Source organism: Oncorhynchus keta, unplaced genomic scaffold (genome assembly GCF_023373465.1).
Source record: "Oncorhynchus keta strain PuntledgeMale-10-30-2019 unplaced genomic scaffold, Oket_V2 Un_contig_4759_pilon_pilon, whole genome shotgun sequence".
Lineage (NCBI taxonomy): Eukaryota > Metazoa > Chordata > Actinopteri > Salmoniformes > Salmonidae > Oncorhynchus > Oncorhynchus keta.
Genome location: NW_026287945.1, coordinates 248,737 through 262,645, shown reverse-complemented (window position 1 = coordinate 262,645; position 13,909 = coordinate 248,737). Strand labels below are relative to the sequence as shown.

The window sequence follows — 13,909 nt, the reverse complement described above, 5'->3', positions numbered from 1 at the left end:
TTTGCTCTCCAGGTTCGTGTTCGGTCTCCAGCCTCGACCTGATAGGGAAGTCAGTGTACATGTTGCTAGGCAACGAGAGGCCATCTGAACGACGGTGTTTTCACGCGAATTCTGCTCATACAAGGACAAAACTACCTAAAAGTGCGTCAGTTTGCATCTAATGCTAGCTAGCTACTTCTAAAGTCGACTATTAGTTTGTGATTAGTGCACACTGACAATGCCGTTCAGCGCCGAGGCCATTAAGCCGCCCCTTCATGACCAAATAACAGAACTGCAGAGGAAAATTCAACTTCTTGGTAGGTTAAGACTTGCAGCAGGCTAGCTAGAACCGGTAACTTATGCTTGTTAACTAGCTAGGCCTAGTTGTGTGTGTAAACGCCATGTTGAATAGCAAATTCAGACTTTGCATTAGCGCTATCTTGCTAACATTATACTAAAGATTCAACGTTACCTCCATCTGTGAGGTTACTTACAGGTTAATTTACTCTCGCTGAGAAATGTATGGCCACATGAAGCTATGATGAAAGATAGAACGTTAACTACTAGCTACTTTGTTGCAATCATTTTGCAAGGCCAGATGATGTGTAGGCTATGTTGCCAGCAAAATGGGCTTAGCTAGAAATAGTAAAATGTCTGTTGAGATATTTAGCCTACCTTTCCAGCCATTAACACCCCTGAGTAATGGGAACAGTTTGGGACACAAAAATATAAATGGCATTCAACTTTTTATGTAACAGCTAGTTCCCTGTTTCTTTGAATAAGACTAAGAGAAGGCCAAAAGTCAGTCAGAGGATGCTGAAATAACGAATTTGTGAATTCGCCCAACAGAGGGCGACAGAAGTGCATACTATGAAATGTCTCAGTCAAGCATCAAGAAAAACAGGAATTCTATCCTTCAGCTGAGGCAGGAGAACAAGAGACTACACAAGAAGTTGGCTAACGCTCTTGCTGTAAGTAAAACCGGTTATTCTATCAAAGACGTTTTGGTTTCAATGCTCAGCTTGTACTTCCCAGGTTGTTTTTCCCTGTTAGAATGTTGGAGTGCAGGGTCATATTCATTAGTGCACATCGTAACAAAACATTTTGGAAGTTGAGGTAGTCCTTCCCGGTTACAGACCGTTTTCTTTCTCTCTTCCAGGGGGACGAGCAGGTGATAAAGGAGGCCTTCCAAAGCCGAGGCATGGAGAAAGCTGCCTTCAGAAACATGTCAGGGAAGGTGGGGACATCGCAAACACATAGCTATGTTAGTTTGATGTATGTGTATTTTGATGTATTATTGACTATCATCTGTAATGCAAATTGCCCATTGGGGATAATCAAGATGATCTATTTTGCATTCTGGTGAGCAGGCTGCTCTCAAGGTGCTGGACCAGAAGGTGTGTGACAAGATGAAGAAGCTGAACGCTCTAAAGCACACCACCCAGACGTACCGTCGTCGCCTGGAGGACCTACAGACACTGTACCAGAGTATGAAGCCAGAGAACAGGGGACCAGAGAGAGACACGGAGAGACGCAGCGAGGAGGCCAAGGTACTATATAGAGACAAACAGTGCAGCAGAGGATGCCACTGGAATGGAACCCTATTCTCTATGTAGTGCAGGACCGACTGACTGACTGATTGATTGACTGACAGATTGATTGACTGACAGACTGACTGACAGACACACACACACACAAAAATAGTGAATATGGTGGTATGAATATAGTGGAGGTGACTGATGTGTTGCCCTTGGTCCACAGAGTGAAGGAGAGGCAGCTGAGGAGCATCCCCAAAAGGTTACGCTCTTTCCTTCCACGCTGCCTCACCCCTCTGATTCTAGCCAGTCTTATCTACAATCAGAAACCTTTCAAACACTTAGCATGCCCAGCTCAGGATCAATCAACCGTCTATAAGTGTGTGTGTGTGTGTGTCGTCTTCCAGAACTTGCGGGTGCTGGAGAATCGTCTGGAGAAAGCCCAGCTGAAGTGCCAGGAGGCTGAACACATCATGAGAGGCTATCTGAAACTAAAGGCCCACCTACAGGTTAGTCCTAGCCTGGTTCCAGATCTCTTTGTGCTGTTTCGCCAGCTCGCCCCACATTTAACTTTATGCAACCAAGCCATGCCTACATACCCTCTCCAATGTGCTCTTTGGGTAGTTGAATCCTTTTCCACGACCTACTCTAATGTCTCATTTTTGTCCTGTGTGGCTCAGTGGCTAAGTCGTGGGTTCAATTCCCGCTGGGGCTACCCATACGGAAACGTATGCACTCACTGACGTAAGTAGCTTTGGAGAAAGGCGTGTGCTAATTGGCATATATTATAATTAGGAGGAGAGCCTGACCTTCCAGTCCCAGCTGGATAAACTAGAGGCTGAGATCCTGAGACAGAGACAGGAGCTGAAGGACCTGCAGGTCCTGAACAGTGACGCACTCCTCTCCAAAGACACTGCCAAGGTGACCAGCACACATACACACTCCTCTCCAAAGACACTGCCAAGGTGACCAGCACACATACACACTCCTCTCCAAAGACACTGCCAAGGTGACCAGCACACATACACACTCCTCTCCAAAGACACTGCCAAGGTGACCAGCACACATACACACTCCTCTCCAAAGACACTGCCAAGGTGACCAGCACACATACACACTCCTCTCCAAAGACACTGCCAAGGTGACCAGCACACATACACACTCCTCTCCAAAGACACTGCCAAGGTGACCAGCACACATACACACTCCTCTCCAAAGACACTGCCAAGGTGACCAGCACACATACACACTCCTCTCCAAAGACACTGCCAAGGTGACCAGCACACATACACACTCCTCTCCAAAGACACTGCCAAGGTGACCAGCACACATACACACTCCTCTCCAAAGACACTGCCAAGGTGACCAGCACACATACACACTCCTCTCCAAAGACACTGCCAAGGTGACCAGCACACATACACACTCCTCTCCAAAGACACTGCCAAGGTGACCAGCACACATACACACTCCTCTCCAAAGACACTGCCAAGGTGACCAGCACACATACACACTCCTCTCCAAAGACACTGCCAAGGTGACCAGCACACATACACACGCCTCTCCAAAGACACTGCCAAGGTGACCAGCATGGGTATTATTATTGTAACTGAGGACTGTCCCGTATCTCTCCCCCTCATGCATCACCTTACAGTCATCGATGTGTCCATCGTGTAAAGTCCAGCTGTCTCTGAGTTTACGGCTATTTGTTGTGAGTTGAATGCTTTTCTTTGCTGTTTGTACGATAAACGGTAGTTAATTGACTCTCTTGGTCTCTCTCTTTCTCTCTCTCTCTCAGGCAGAGCTGCAGCGTCAAGAAGAACAGATGTATAGGGAGAGGAAGGACAGAGAGTGTATCCTCACCCGTTACAAGAAAGAGGCAGAGGACCGTAAGGCTCAGGCTGAGAGAGTGGAGAGAAGGGTTGGTCCCCACCACTTTACACTTACATCCATAGAATAACAATGACAAGAAGGGATTTTCCTATTCAAGTCAACGTTCCATGATGGCTGGACCGGCTGCCATATTGGGTGTACCCAGGGCCGTTTCTAGCATTTTGGGGGCCCTATGCGAGATTTGGTTGGGGGCTTCCACCACCTAGTGGGCAAAACATTTCAGTGGCCACCCTCTTGGAAAATTGTCAAGTTAATGACCTGCAATTCTACATGTTTTTCCATGGGGCAGAGAGAACATTTAGCAGTTTTAAAACATATGTGATTCTACTAATTTTGGCGTCCTGGGCAGGTGCCTTGCGTGCCCGGTCAGTAATTCAGCCAGGAATACTACAATGTTTAGATAGCAACTGACCTAACAATCTTTAACATGTCAGCTGACATGGATAATTGAGTGACTGTCAGTGACTGACATAACAAGAGAAAAAACTGCTGATACACAACCACATTTCAAAATTGCACCTTGTGTGTTCTACTATTGTAACTAACAGTAAGTTAAGACCCCGACTGACTTCCTAAAACAAATCTAAATAAATGTTGTGTTATGCCTAGAGACGCGGCACTGGGTGTACCCATATCAAGGAATATAACATGAGGTGCTGTGTCCATTCTATTTAGCTATATATCTACACTTCTTACATATCACTTAGTCTACAGAGTAAATGTCCTGACGTCTGCCCCCTTCCCTCCAGGCCCAGCGGGCAGCCATGCAGCCTGACGAGCTGAGTAGCGACGCCCAGCGCAGTGCCACCGGGCTGGGGGAGGAGGAGAGGGCCATCTCCACCTTCGAAGAGGCCTTCAGACGCATCAAGGAGGCCACGGGGTCACTGACACACGGGTACGGAGAGGAGGTCATTTTATATGATTCTTTCATTTTGTGTGTCTTTGTATGCAAGTGTGTGCGTGATACATGTGTGTTAGTTTGTCTATGCACCTACTGTATCCATGTGTGTGTATGCAAGTGTTGTTTGTTTTTCAGCTACTTGTGTGTGTGTGTGTATTAATCTATATCTGTGTGTGTATTGATCTATATCTGTATGTGTGTGTGTATTAATCTATATTTGTGTGTGTGTGTATTAATCTATATCTGTATGTGTGTGTGTGTATTAATCTATATCTGTATGTGTGTGTGTGTATTAATCTATATCTGTGTGTGTGTGTGTGTGTGTGTGTGTGTGTGTGTGTGTGTGTGTGTGTGTGTGTGTGTGTGTGTGTGTGTGTGTGTGTGTGTGTGTGTGTGTGTGTGTGTGTTGATCCATCTCCATGTCCCTATGCAGGAGGTGGTGGAGAGGTTCATCTCCCAGGGAGACACCCAGCAGCACCTGGAGGATCTGAAGAAGGAGAACCAGAGAACCCTGGTACAGCTGAAGGAGGACAGGGACCGTCTGCAGGAACACTTCCAGGACATCAAGTACTCCGGGGAGACCAAGCTCTCCAGGTCAGTGGGCAGGGGTTAGAGGTCAAGGGTAAGGGATTACACAGCAAATGTAGCAGACCAGAGAAGTTGTAAGCGGATGCTGACACCTTCAATGGAAGGTATTATTTATTAAAACAGTGACCCTCAGAACAGATCCTTGAAGATTGTAAATTGTGGGAGAACTTGTGGGAGAAGACTTGTGGTGGAACAGAAGTTGGTCTGAAAGGTTCCCTTCCTAGTGTTGAGTTGAGTGTGTCTGTAAAGTCATTCTGATGGATATTTCTTACTGTCTTCTACAGTGGTCAGCAGATGCTGGAGGACTGTAAGCGCCACCTGCAGGCGGAGCAGGGGAGCCGTGACGCCGCCAAGGAGCGTCTGGACTGGCTGACCCGTACCCTGAACACGGTCCGGGCCGGGGTGGAACACCTATCTGACAAACTGCAGCACATCAAGCTGGTACAGAGAAGACCCCATTAACAATATAATGTACACTGACCTGAGACCCGTCAGATTCTTTAGATCAAGTTGAAACCTCGTAAATAAATGTGAAGGTGCTCAGAAACATTACGTCAATTGTGTCCTCAAACACCTCCCCTCCTCCAGGGTGACCGACTGGAGCCCCAGCTGCCCCCCGGCTCAGAGGAGTACGTGGTGGAACTGCTGTCCCAGTCAGAGCAGAAGCTGCTGTTATTGCAGGAGGAGCTCCAGGGGAAGGACCTGGCCGCCGTCATGAAGGAGATGGAGGAAGAGGAGGTGAGGAGGAGGGGGAGGAGGAGAGGGGGGGTAAGGGGAGGGAGAGGGGAAGGACATGGCTGCCATCATGAAGGGGATAGAGGAGAGGATCAGAGATACGACTCTTCCTTATTCGTTAAACATTGACTGTTGTTGCCATAGAAATTGAATGAATGGAAAAGCCCCTTAGACCAGGGCAATTTGACAGTACACATGTGTAAACTCATTATTTTTTCGGTGGTTGCTGCTCCCAACAGTGAATGTGGTATTGTAGAGACAGACAGGTGTTTCAGACAGTACATGGAGCATCTACTCAAATAGGTCCTGTAAAGCTTTGTGACCTGAAACCATCTTCTTATTTTCCGTCCATTCGCTAAGGTTTTTGCCAGCCACTCCAGGCAGACTAGTTGCTACATACAGACCATGTTCTTTAATCTGTGCACTGGTGCTTGAATAGCTTATCTGTTCCTGGATGGAAATACGGCTATTAGGTGTTTGATCTTGATTATTAACGAGTCACAGTCAGCCGGCCACCTTGAAGTCACCCCTGGTGTGTGTTTGAGAACACTGTGTTCAGGAGTCAGAGGGTACGGGTTGTTCAGGAGTCAGAGGGTGCGGGTTGTTCAGGAGTCAGAGGGTACGGGTTGTTCAGGAGTCAGAGGGTGCGGGTTGTTCAGGAGTCAGAGGGTGCGGGTTGTTCAGGAGTCAGAGGGTAGGGGCTGTTCAGGAGTCAAGAGGTACGGGTTGTTCAGGAGTCAGAGGGTACGAGTTGTTCAGGAGTCAGACGGTGCGGGTTGTTCAGGAGTCAGGCGGTACGGGTTGTTCAGGAGTCAGAGGGTACGGGTTGTTCAGGAGTCAGAGGGTACGGCTTGTTCAGGAGTCAGAGGGTATGGATTGTTCAGGATTCAGAGGGTACGGGTTGTTCAGGATTCAGAGGGTACGGGTTGTTCGGGAGTCAAGAGGTTCTAGGTTGTTCAGGAGTCAGAGGGTACGGGTTGTTCAGGAGTCAGAGGGTACGTGTTGTTCAGGAGTCAGAGGTTACGGGTTGTTCAGGAGTCAGTGGGTACGGGTTGTTCAGGAGTCAGAGGGTACGGGTTGTTCAGGAGTCAGAGGGTACGGGTTGTTCAGGAGTCAGAGGGTACGGGTTGTTCAGGAGTCAGAGGGTACGGGTTGTTCAGGAGTCAGAGGGTACGGGTTGTTCAGGAGTCAGAGGTTACGGGTTGTTCAGGAGTCAGTGGGTACGGGTTGTTCAGGAGTCAGAGGGTATGGGTTGTTCAGGAGTCAGAGGGTACGGGTTGTTCAGGAGTCAGAGGGTACGGGTTGTTCAGGAGTCAGATGGTACGGGTTGTTCAGGAGTCAGAGGGTACGGGTTGTTCAGGAGTCAGATGGTACGGGTTGTTCAGGAGTCAGAGGGTACGGGTAGTGGTACACCGTTAGCTCTTGTGATGTAGCAATGTCTGTCTGGGATTCTCTAATGACGTTGGCTTTGACTGGTCTCAAGTTGTATGCCTTTACATTTTAAGGCAGATCTTTGTGCTTTATAGCCAACTCCTATGGTTGAATAAACAGATCTTCTTGACTAACATGTTCCATTTGACATCTTATTATGATGAGAACAACTGTCTCTCTGTGTCTGTGGTTTTGTGTCTGTCAGTTCCATGCCAGCATCGAGGGGAAGCTGCCCCATTGCAACACCCGCATCAAGCTGCCTGAGGCTCAGAGACAGGACCCATATGATGGTGAGATGGGATCAGACGCATAATTGCATACACACCCACAGACACACAGACACACTCTATCTCGCGATCCCTCTCCCTTTTCCCTCTCTTTCAGAAGAGGAGGAGAGCGGGGACGATGAGGGTGACATTATCACCAGGGCGATACTGAAGCACCAGTCTCAGCTCATCATCGACTCCAAGACTAAGAGGAAGACCAGGACCAAGAAGAAAAAGGGCAAGCTCTGATCCTAGATCAGTTAGGCTGGCTAGAGGTCACAAGAGCCATAGAAATATAATTGCTAGAATGGGGAGTTTGTGTTTAGTGATAGGTCATAGGTCATATTTGTGCCCTGGATTGAGTGAAAATACTTTTGCTTAGATGGCATAGGGGACTTGAGTGAAATCTTACTCCTCACATATAATTATTCAGTTAGCTAAATAATTATATTCCTTATTAACTAATGGAATGCACAGTAAATGTATATTGTATATTTGGGATGATACTATAGCTAGGGAACGTTGTGGTGGCAGATCATATAGTACCTTGCAGTCATCACATTAGCTACTTTATGAATGCAAGACTTGATTTTATCACAAAGCAGTTCAACACAAAATCATTTCCCACTTGCACCACTGATTTGTAGATTATAAAATTGTAATCAAAATAGGAATGAAAATCAATAAAAAGCTTGATTTGAAGAATTACTCAATTACTCAAGGTAAGATTGCTCTAATGCAGGGGTGTCAAACACACAGCCCGTGGGATGTTTTTTGTTGTTGTATAATATATATATTTTTGAATCTGCATTGAAATGACTTAAATATTGAAACTGTGTAGGAATCAGGGCTTGACATGAACCTTTTTAGCCTTTGGACAAGTAGGACAGATTTTTTACTTGTTTACCAAAGTCACTTGTCCCCCCCAAAAAAGGTCTGTATCACAAGTCAAAAGGGTGAGTGAAAATGAGTGAAGTACACATATCCGTGGGAATTAGGGGTGTTGAGGGTGCAGCATCACCCCCTAATAAATCACTTTATTCATAAATGAGTGATTCAATTAGTGTACTAGGCCTTTATTACTCCTGTATGATTACTGCTGTATGATTACTCCTCTTTGATTACTACTGTATGTTTTGCGCTGCTTTGGTGACTCTTAGCTGTCTACATTGTCCTCTTGCTTTTTGTAAATATAACATTTATTGAAATAGGCTATAGCAAATAGGAATATAGGCAATTTACTACCCTGCTGTCTGATCCAATTCTGATCAGAGTAATTGTTTGATATTGTGATTTAAAAAAAACTGAAATCTATATATTCTGGTTGTCCGATTTTAAAAACTTGCACCAGGCAAGTGGACAAACCTTAAGGTTGAGCCTTGGAAATGATAATGGCCCTACATCTACAGTCTCTTCACTCTGCCCAGATTCATAACCGTCATCGGAACGAAAGCTAGACAGTCAGGGAGCATGGGGAAATTCCAAAAGCAATGGATAGAGATTTTTGCTAATTTTGACAGCTAGGAAACATAATCAATCTAAAGTGAGGCCCTATTGACCTCGGGGAAGACTGAATGCGGCACTCCTGCTCTAATTTTGTACAGGGTTTCCCAACTGCCGGCCCGCGGGTCCTCAATTTATTTGTAAATATGTTCCGATCCCCTGACCATCCACTCGAGAAAAAATCATCCTGCGGCTGAATCTAGTTGATGATCCCTGATTTAGTAGAATATACAATATAAAAAACGGTTGAATTAGTCATGCCATGCATCATTTCCCTATTTCTCCGTAAAGCTGGTAAAAGAAACTCCATTTATAACAGGCCATGTTGTTACAACAGAAATGTTATACGGCATCTTCTTGTTGGCACAACAGATATTATTTCTATTTTGTACTGCTTGTATTTACTTCCTCTGTTTTACCAAGAAAAACTGGGCTGTTCTCAGATCTGTTTGTACTGTCTTGCCAAATCATATGGTCATTGTCATGCCAAACATGGTTGCCTACCCACGAAAACATTTCCTTCACTATTACTCACACCTGGGTCTCTGGAGTGGCCCAGCGGTCTAAGAGACTGCATCTCAGTGCAAGAGGCGTCACAGCAAATCCCTCGTTCAAATGCAGGCTGCATCACATCCGGCCCTGATAGGGAGTCCCATAGGGTGGCGTCCGATTTTGGGCGGGGTAGGCTGTCATTGTAAATAATAATTTGTTCTTAACTGACTTCCCTGGTTATATAAATAATATTCTGGCTTCATTAGAATTTTGGACCCACTGTCTTTACACATCAATCACGCCATTCTGTACTGTATGTCTTTACAATATGAAACAAAACACCAACTTTAATTAGTGTACTGTACACACTCTGAAACTGAAAATAATTGAATAAGTGTTTACCCTGACAATATAGTGTATTTGAATGAAACTACCGGTACCAAGTATATTGACACGTCCACTATATACTTAAGGTATTGTGAATAGTATGAAAGCATCACTTGGTTTCATAAGAACAGGTCCCCTGTTTCTGTTCTTGACTTTTCTCTTTTATGGTCGAAACCCATCTATTGTAATCATTTTCAACTTCATAAAAACACATTTTCCCATCTGAAGAGGTTAAATACATAAGAATACTATACTAAATGCCTATTAAGTGCCAAATAAAGTAACAGGGTTGACCGTGACAGGGTTGACAATTTCATCTTAAATCAGCCATAAATTCCCTTGTGGCAGGGGGAATGGAAGTTTGTTGTGAACCACAGGGAGGTGCAATTGAATGCAAGTTGGGTAAGAGGGTTGATGTGTTATTGCTTGAGCCACTCAGTTTTCCACCACAAACACCCCAAAATTGGCCAAAAAAGAGTATAACAGTATCTTAAAAAGCTTCTTAGATTGATGGCACCTGACACATAAGTTCGTTTTAGTATTTAATTGTAACTTAGAATAACATTCCCTAATGCACCTGGCGTAAGCTACTTGAGGCTTTCTCAAGAACGATTATACATGGCAGACATAGAAAAACAATCTTTTGGTAAACATAAATATACCAGGTTACTACATTCCCCCATTTAAAGCTAATAACCCAACTTAAACATTTGATGATTTTCTAATAACAACCACATGCTATTTTTATATTACATTTTTTTCGACCATGATCTCCCTTAGGATCTAAAATAGTCTGGCGGACGTGTCTCTAATAGAACATCTCAGAGTACTTCACCCCCTAATGGTGAAACAAAGTCCTTTTGTGGAGACTTCACAGGAAGGGGTCATCCTGGAATGGTGGTCTCAGGAAGTTGAGACTTGTTGATCTCAGGTTGTTTGTCCAACTACAACTCTGGGGAACATTCCAATGTCCTGTCCTGCTCGTTTAAGCATTGATCCATGTCCACGGATGGAACTGGAATTCGAGCTCGGATCTGATCCACGTCTCCTTAGTCTTTGTCCACTTCTGATGATCACAGTATAGGATACTGGTCCTGAGCAATCCTCAATTGTAGCTGGAATCCATTTAGGACCAAACCCATAGTTCCTTGTGTAGACATCTCCAGGTGAGAAACCTCTGAGTGTGGCTCTGTTGTCATGATTCTGTTTTTGATTCCATTGCTTTTGTTTGTATTTTCACTTTCAGGTCTGGTCTGATGAGATCCAAGGTTGCCCTTAACCTCCTTGACGTCAGCATTTCTTCAGGTGACAACCCAGTTGTAGCTTTAGGAGTGATCCTGTAGCTAAACAATAATCTGGACACCTTTGTTTCAATGCTGCCCCTTGTATCTTCCTCATCCTTTGTGGCCTGAACTGCATGTTCTGCTAATCTGTTTGAAGATGGGTGAAAAGGGGCCAACATTATATGCGGAATTCCATTTTGTTTCATGAAACTTGTGAATTCAGTGCTTGTAAAACAAGTAGCATTGTCGCTAACCAACATCTGAGGCAATCTCATGACACTGAACTTCTCAATCGTAGTGTACGACGTGGACATGTTCACGGGGTTAACATCCATCCACTTTGAATGAGAATCAATCAGCACAAGGAACATTTTCCGAGGAAGGTTTCAGAATAGTCCACATGTAGCCCTGTCCATGGTTTTTCTGGCAATTCCCATGGATGTAATGGTGCGGTGGGGGTGACTTCCTGTTACTCTGACAATCTGTACACGGCTAACCTCATTTTCTACATCCTGGTCCATCTTTGGCCACCAGACCTATGACCTTGCTAGGCCTTTCATTCCCGACATACCTGGATGTGATTGGTGCAAGAACTTCAGTAGCATACCCCACCCTTGTGGTGGGATAACTACTCTTGAACCCACAGAACACAACCATCTCCAACACTCAAGGCCAAGCGACAAGCGTAGTAAGGCATGATCTGAGGCTCTGTCACTGTAGGCCATCCTTTCAGGATAAATTCATGCACTTGTGATAACGTCACATCCTTTGAAGTCCATTGGCTGATTTGTGCTGTGTTCACCGGTGTGTCATCCAACACATCGATCATCAAGACTTGGTCATTTTCTCCTTCCTGAGCGATGATTTGTGGAACGGGGCAGCCTACTCAGAGCATCGGCATTCCCATGGTATCTACCTGGTTTGTAAATTATTCTGTACTCGTAGGCCCTGAGCCACACAGCCCAACGTTGAACTCTTGGAGAGACCATTTGTGGTACTGGCTTTTGTTCATGGAACAGAGAGATCAGATGCTTTATGGTCCATTATTTCACATTCCTGATTTTTAGGATCAAATGGTGTTAGCGAGCCCATTGTTGCCTATAAGCCATCTTTTCCGATTCTCTCTCCCCTCACATAGTCAATAATTTGTCCTATCCGTATCCAGGGAATCAATCCTTCCGAATCTTCCACCGCTCACCTGAGTCTCACATCCAGCGCCAAACACCAAACACTCCGTTGAATTCGTGACAAACAAATCCAAAGCAGTCCTCCATATTCATCCTCGTCGCCAAATATGTAGTAGCTTAAAATGCATCTTAGATTGATGACACCGAACACAAAAGTACATTTTAGTATTTAATTGTAACTTAGAATAACATTCCCTAATGCACATAAATATACCAGGTTACTACAAACCTCTTCTACTTTTGTTTATTTTTACCCCTTTTCGTGGTATCCAATTGGTAGTTACAGTCTCGTCCCATCGCTGCAACTCCCGTACAGACTTGGGAGAGGTGTGTGTCCTCAGAAACACAACCCAGCCAAGCCACATTGCTTCTTGACACAATACCCGCTTAACCCGGAAGCCAGCCGCACCAATGTGTCAGAGGAAACACTGTACACCTGGCAACCATGTCAGCGTGCATTGCACCCAGCCCGCCACAGGAGTCTCTAGTGCACAATGGGACAAGAGCATCCCTGCAGGACAGACCATCCCCTAACCCAGATGACGCTGGGCCAATTGTGGACAGCCCATGGGTCTCCCGGTTGCGGATGGCTGTGACAGAGCCTGGACTCAAACCAGGATTTCTAGTGGCACTAGAGTGCTCCACTCGGGAGGCCTCCACTTTTACACTATGATTTGACTATTAGATGTTCAATGTTTCTTTTGAGAATTTATTTATATATATTTTTATTTAGAGAAACTTGTAGAAATGTTGGAGTTAAAATATTCCTAGATGTCACAGAGGATGCACAGAGAGACATTTTGGCACTAGTTAGTCAGATTTATTGAATTCTCCATGTGGTCTATACTAAAGGGCACTTCATTTAATATAACAGGCTTTTAAAATTCAATATTGATGCACAATGTCTACTTAAAATATCAAAGGGATGCAAAGGCACTCATTTGGTGTAACAACCCAGTTGTTTGTGCTTGAGTTGAACTATGACTAATGACACTGTCATCTCCTCCCAACACGTTGTTGATGGGACAACCTTTCCTCATATCGTAGAATCAGAGATGCAAGTCCAAGTACGTTCACTCTCTCTCTGTCCTCTCCCTCCCTCCCTTCCTCCTTCTCCGTCTCACTCTTCCCCCTCTCTCTGTCTCTCTCTTCCCCTCCTTCTCGCTCTCTCTTCCCCTCCTTTCCTCTCTCTGTCTCTCTCTCCCTCCATCTCTCTCCCTCCCTCCCTCCATCTCTGTCTCTATCTCTCTTCCCCTCCTTCCCTCCATCTCTCTGTCTCTATCTCTCTTCCCCTCCTTCCCTCTCTCTCTCTTCCCCTCCTTCCCTATCTCTTCCCCTCCTTCCCTTCCCTATCTCTTCCCTCTCCTTCCCTCTCTCTCTATTCCCCTCTGTCCCTCTCTCTGTCTCTCTCTCTTCCCCTCCATCTCTCTCCTCTCCCTCCATCTCTCTGTCTCTATCTCTCTTCCCCTCCTTCCCTCTCTCTTCCCTCTCTCTTCTGTCCCCTCCTTCCCTATCTCTTCCCTCCTTCCCTCTCTCTCTCTTCCCCTCCTTCCCTTCTCTCTCTCTCTCTTCCCCTCCTTCCCTCTCTCTCTTCCCCTCCGTCCCTCTCTCTGTCTCTCTCTCCCCTCCATCTCTCTCCCCTCGCTCCCTCCATCTCTCTTTCTCTATCTCTCTTCCCCTCCTTCCCTCTCTCTCTCTCTTCCCCTCCTTCCCTATGTCTTCCCCTCCT

General features: G+C 45.5%; 1 protein-coding gene across 1 annotated transcript; it reads left to right on the top strand.

Annotated features, from left to right (window-relative positions):
* The first annotated feature begins 17 nt into the window (after positions 1 to 17).
* Positions 18 to 9,585, top strand: LOC127924939 (outer dynein arm-docking complex subunit 3-like). The gene is made up of 13 exons (XM_052509611.1): positions 18 to 296; positions 829 to 950; positions 1,139 to 1,216; positions 1,350 to 1,529; positions 1,922 to 2,023; positions 2,310 to 2,435; positions 3,313 to 3,435; positions 4,157 to 4,315; positions 4,745 to 4,902; positions 5,181 to 5,337; positions 5,485 to 5,634; positions 7,268 to 7,352; positions 7,447 to 9,585. The coding sequence occupies exons 1-13, from the start codon at positions 218 to 220 to the stop codon at positions 7,575 to 7,577; spliced, it is 1,650 nt and encodes a 549-aa protein (XP_052365571.1). The 5' UTR covers positions 18 to 217; the 3' UTR covers positions 7,578 to 9,585.
* The last annotated feature ends 4,324 nt before the right edge of the window (positions 9,586 to 13,909 follow it).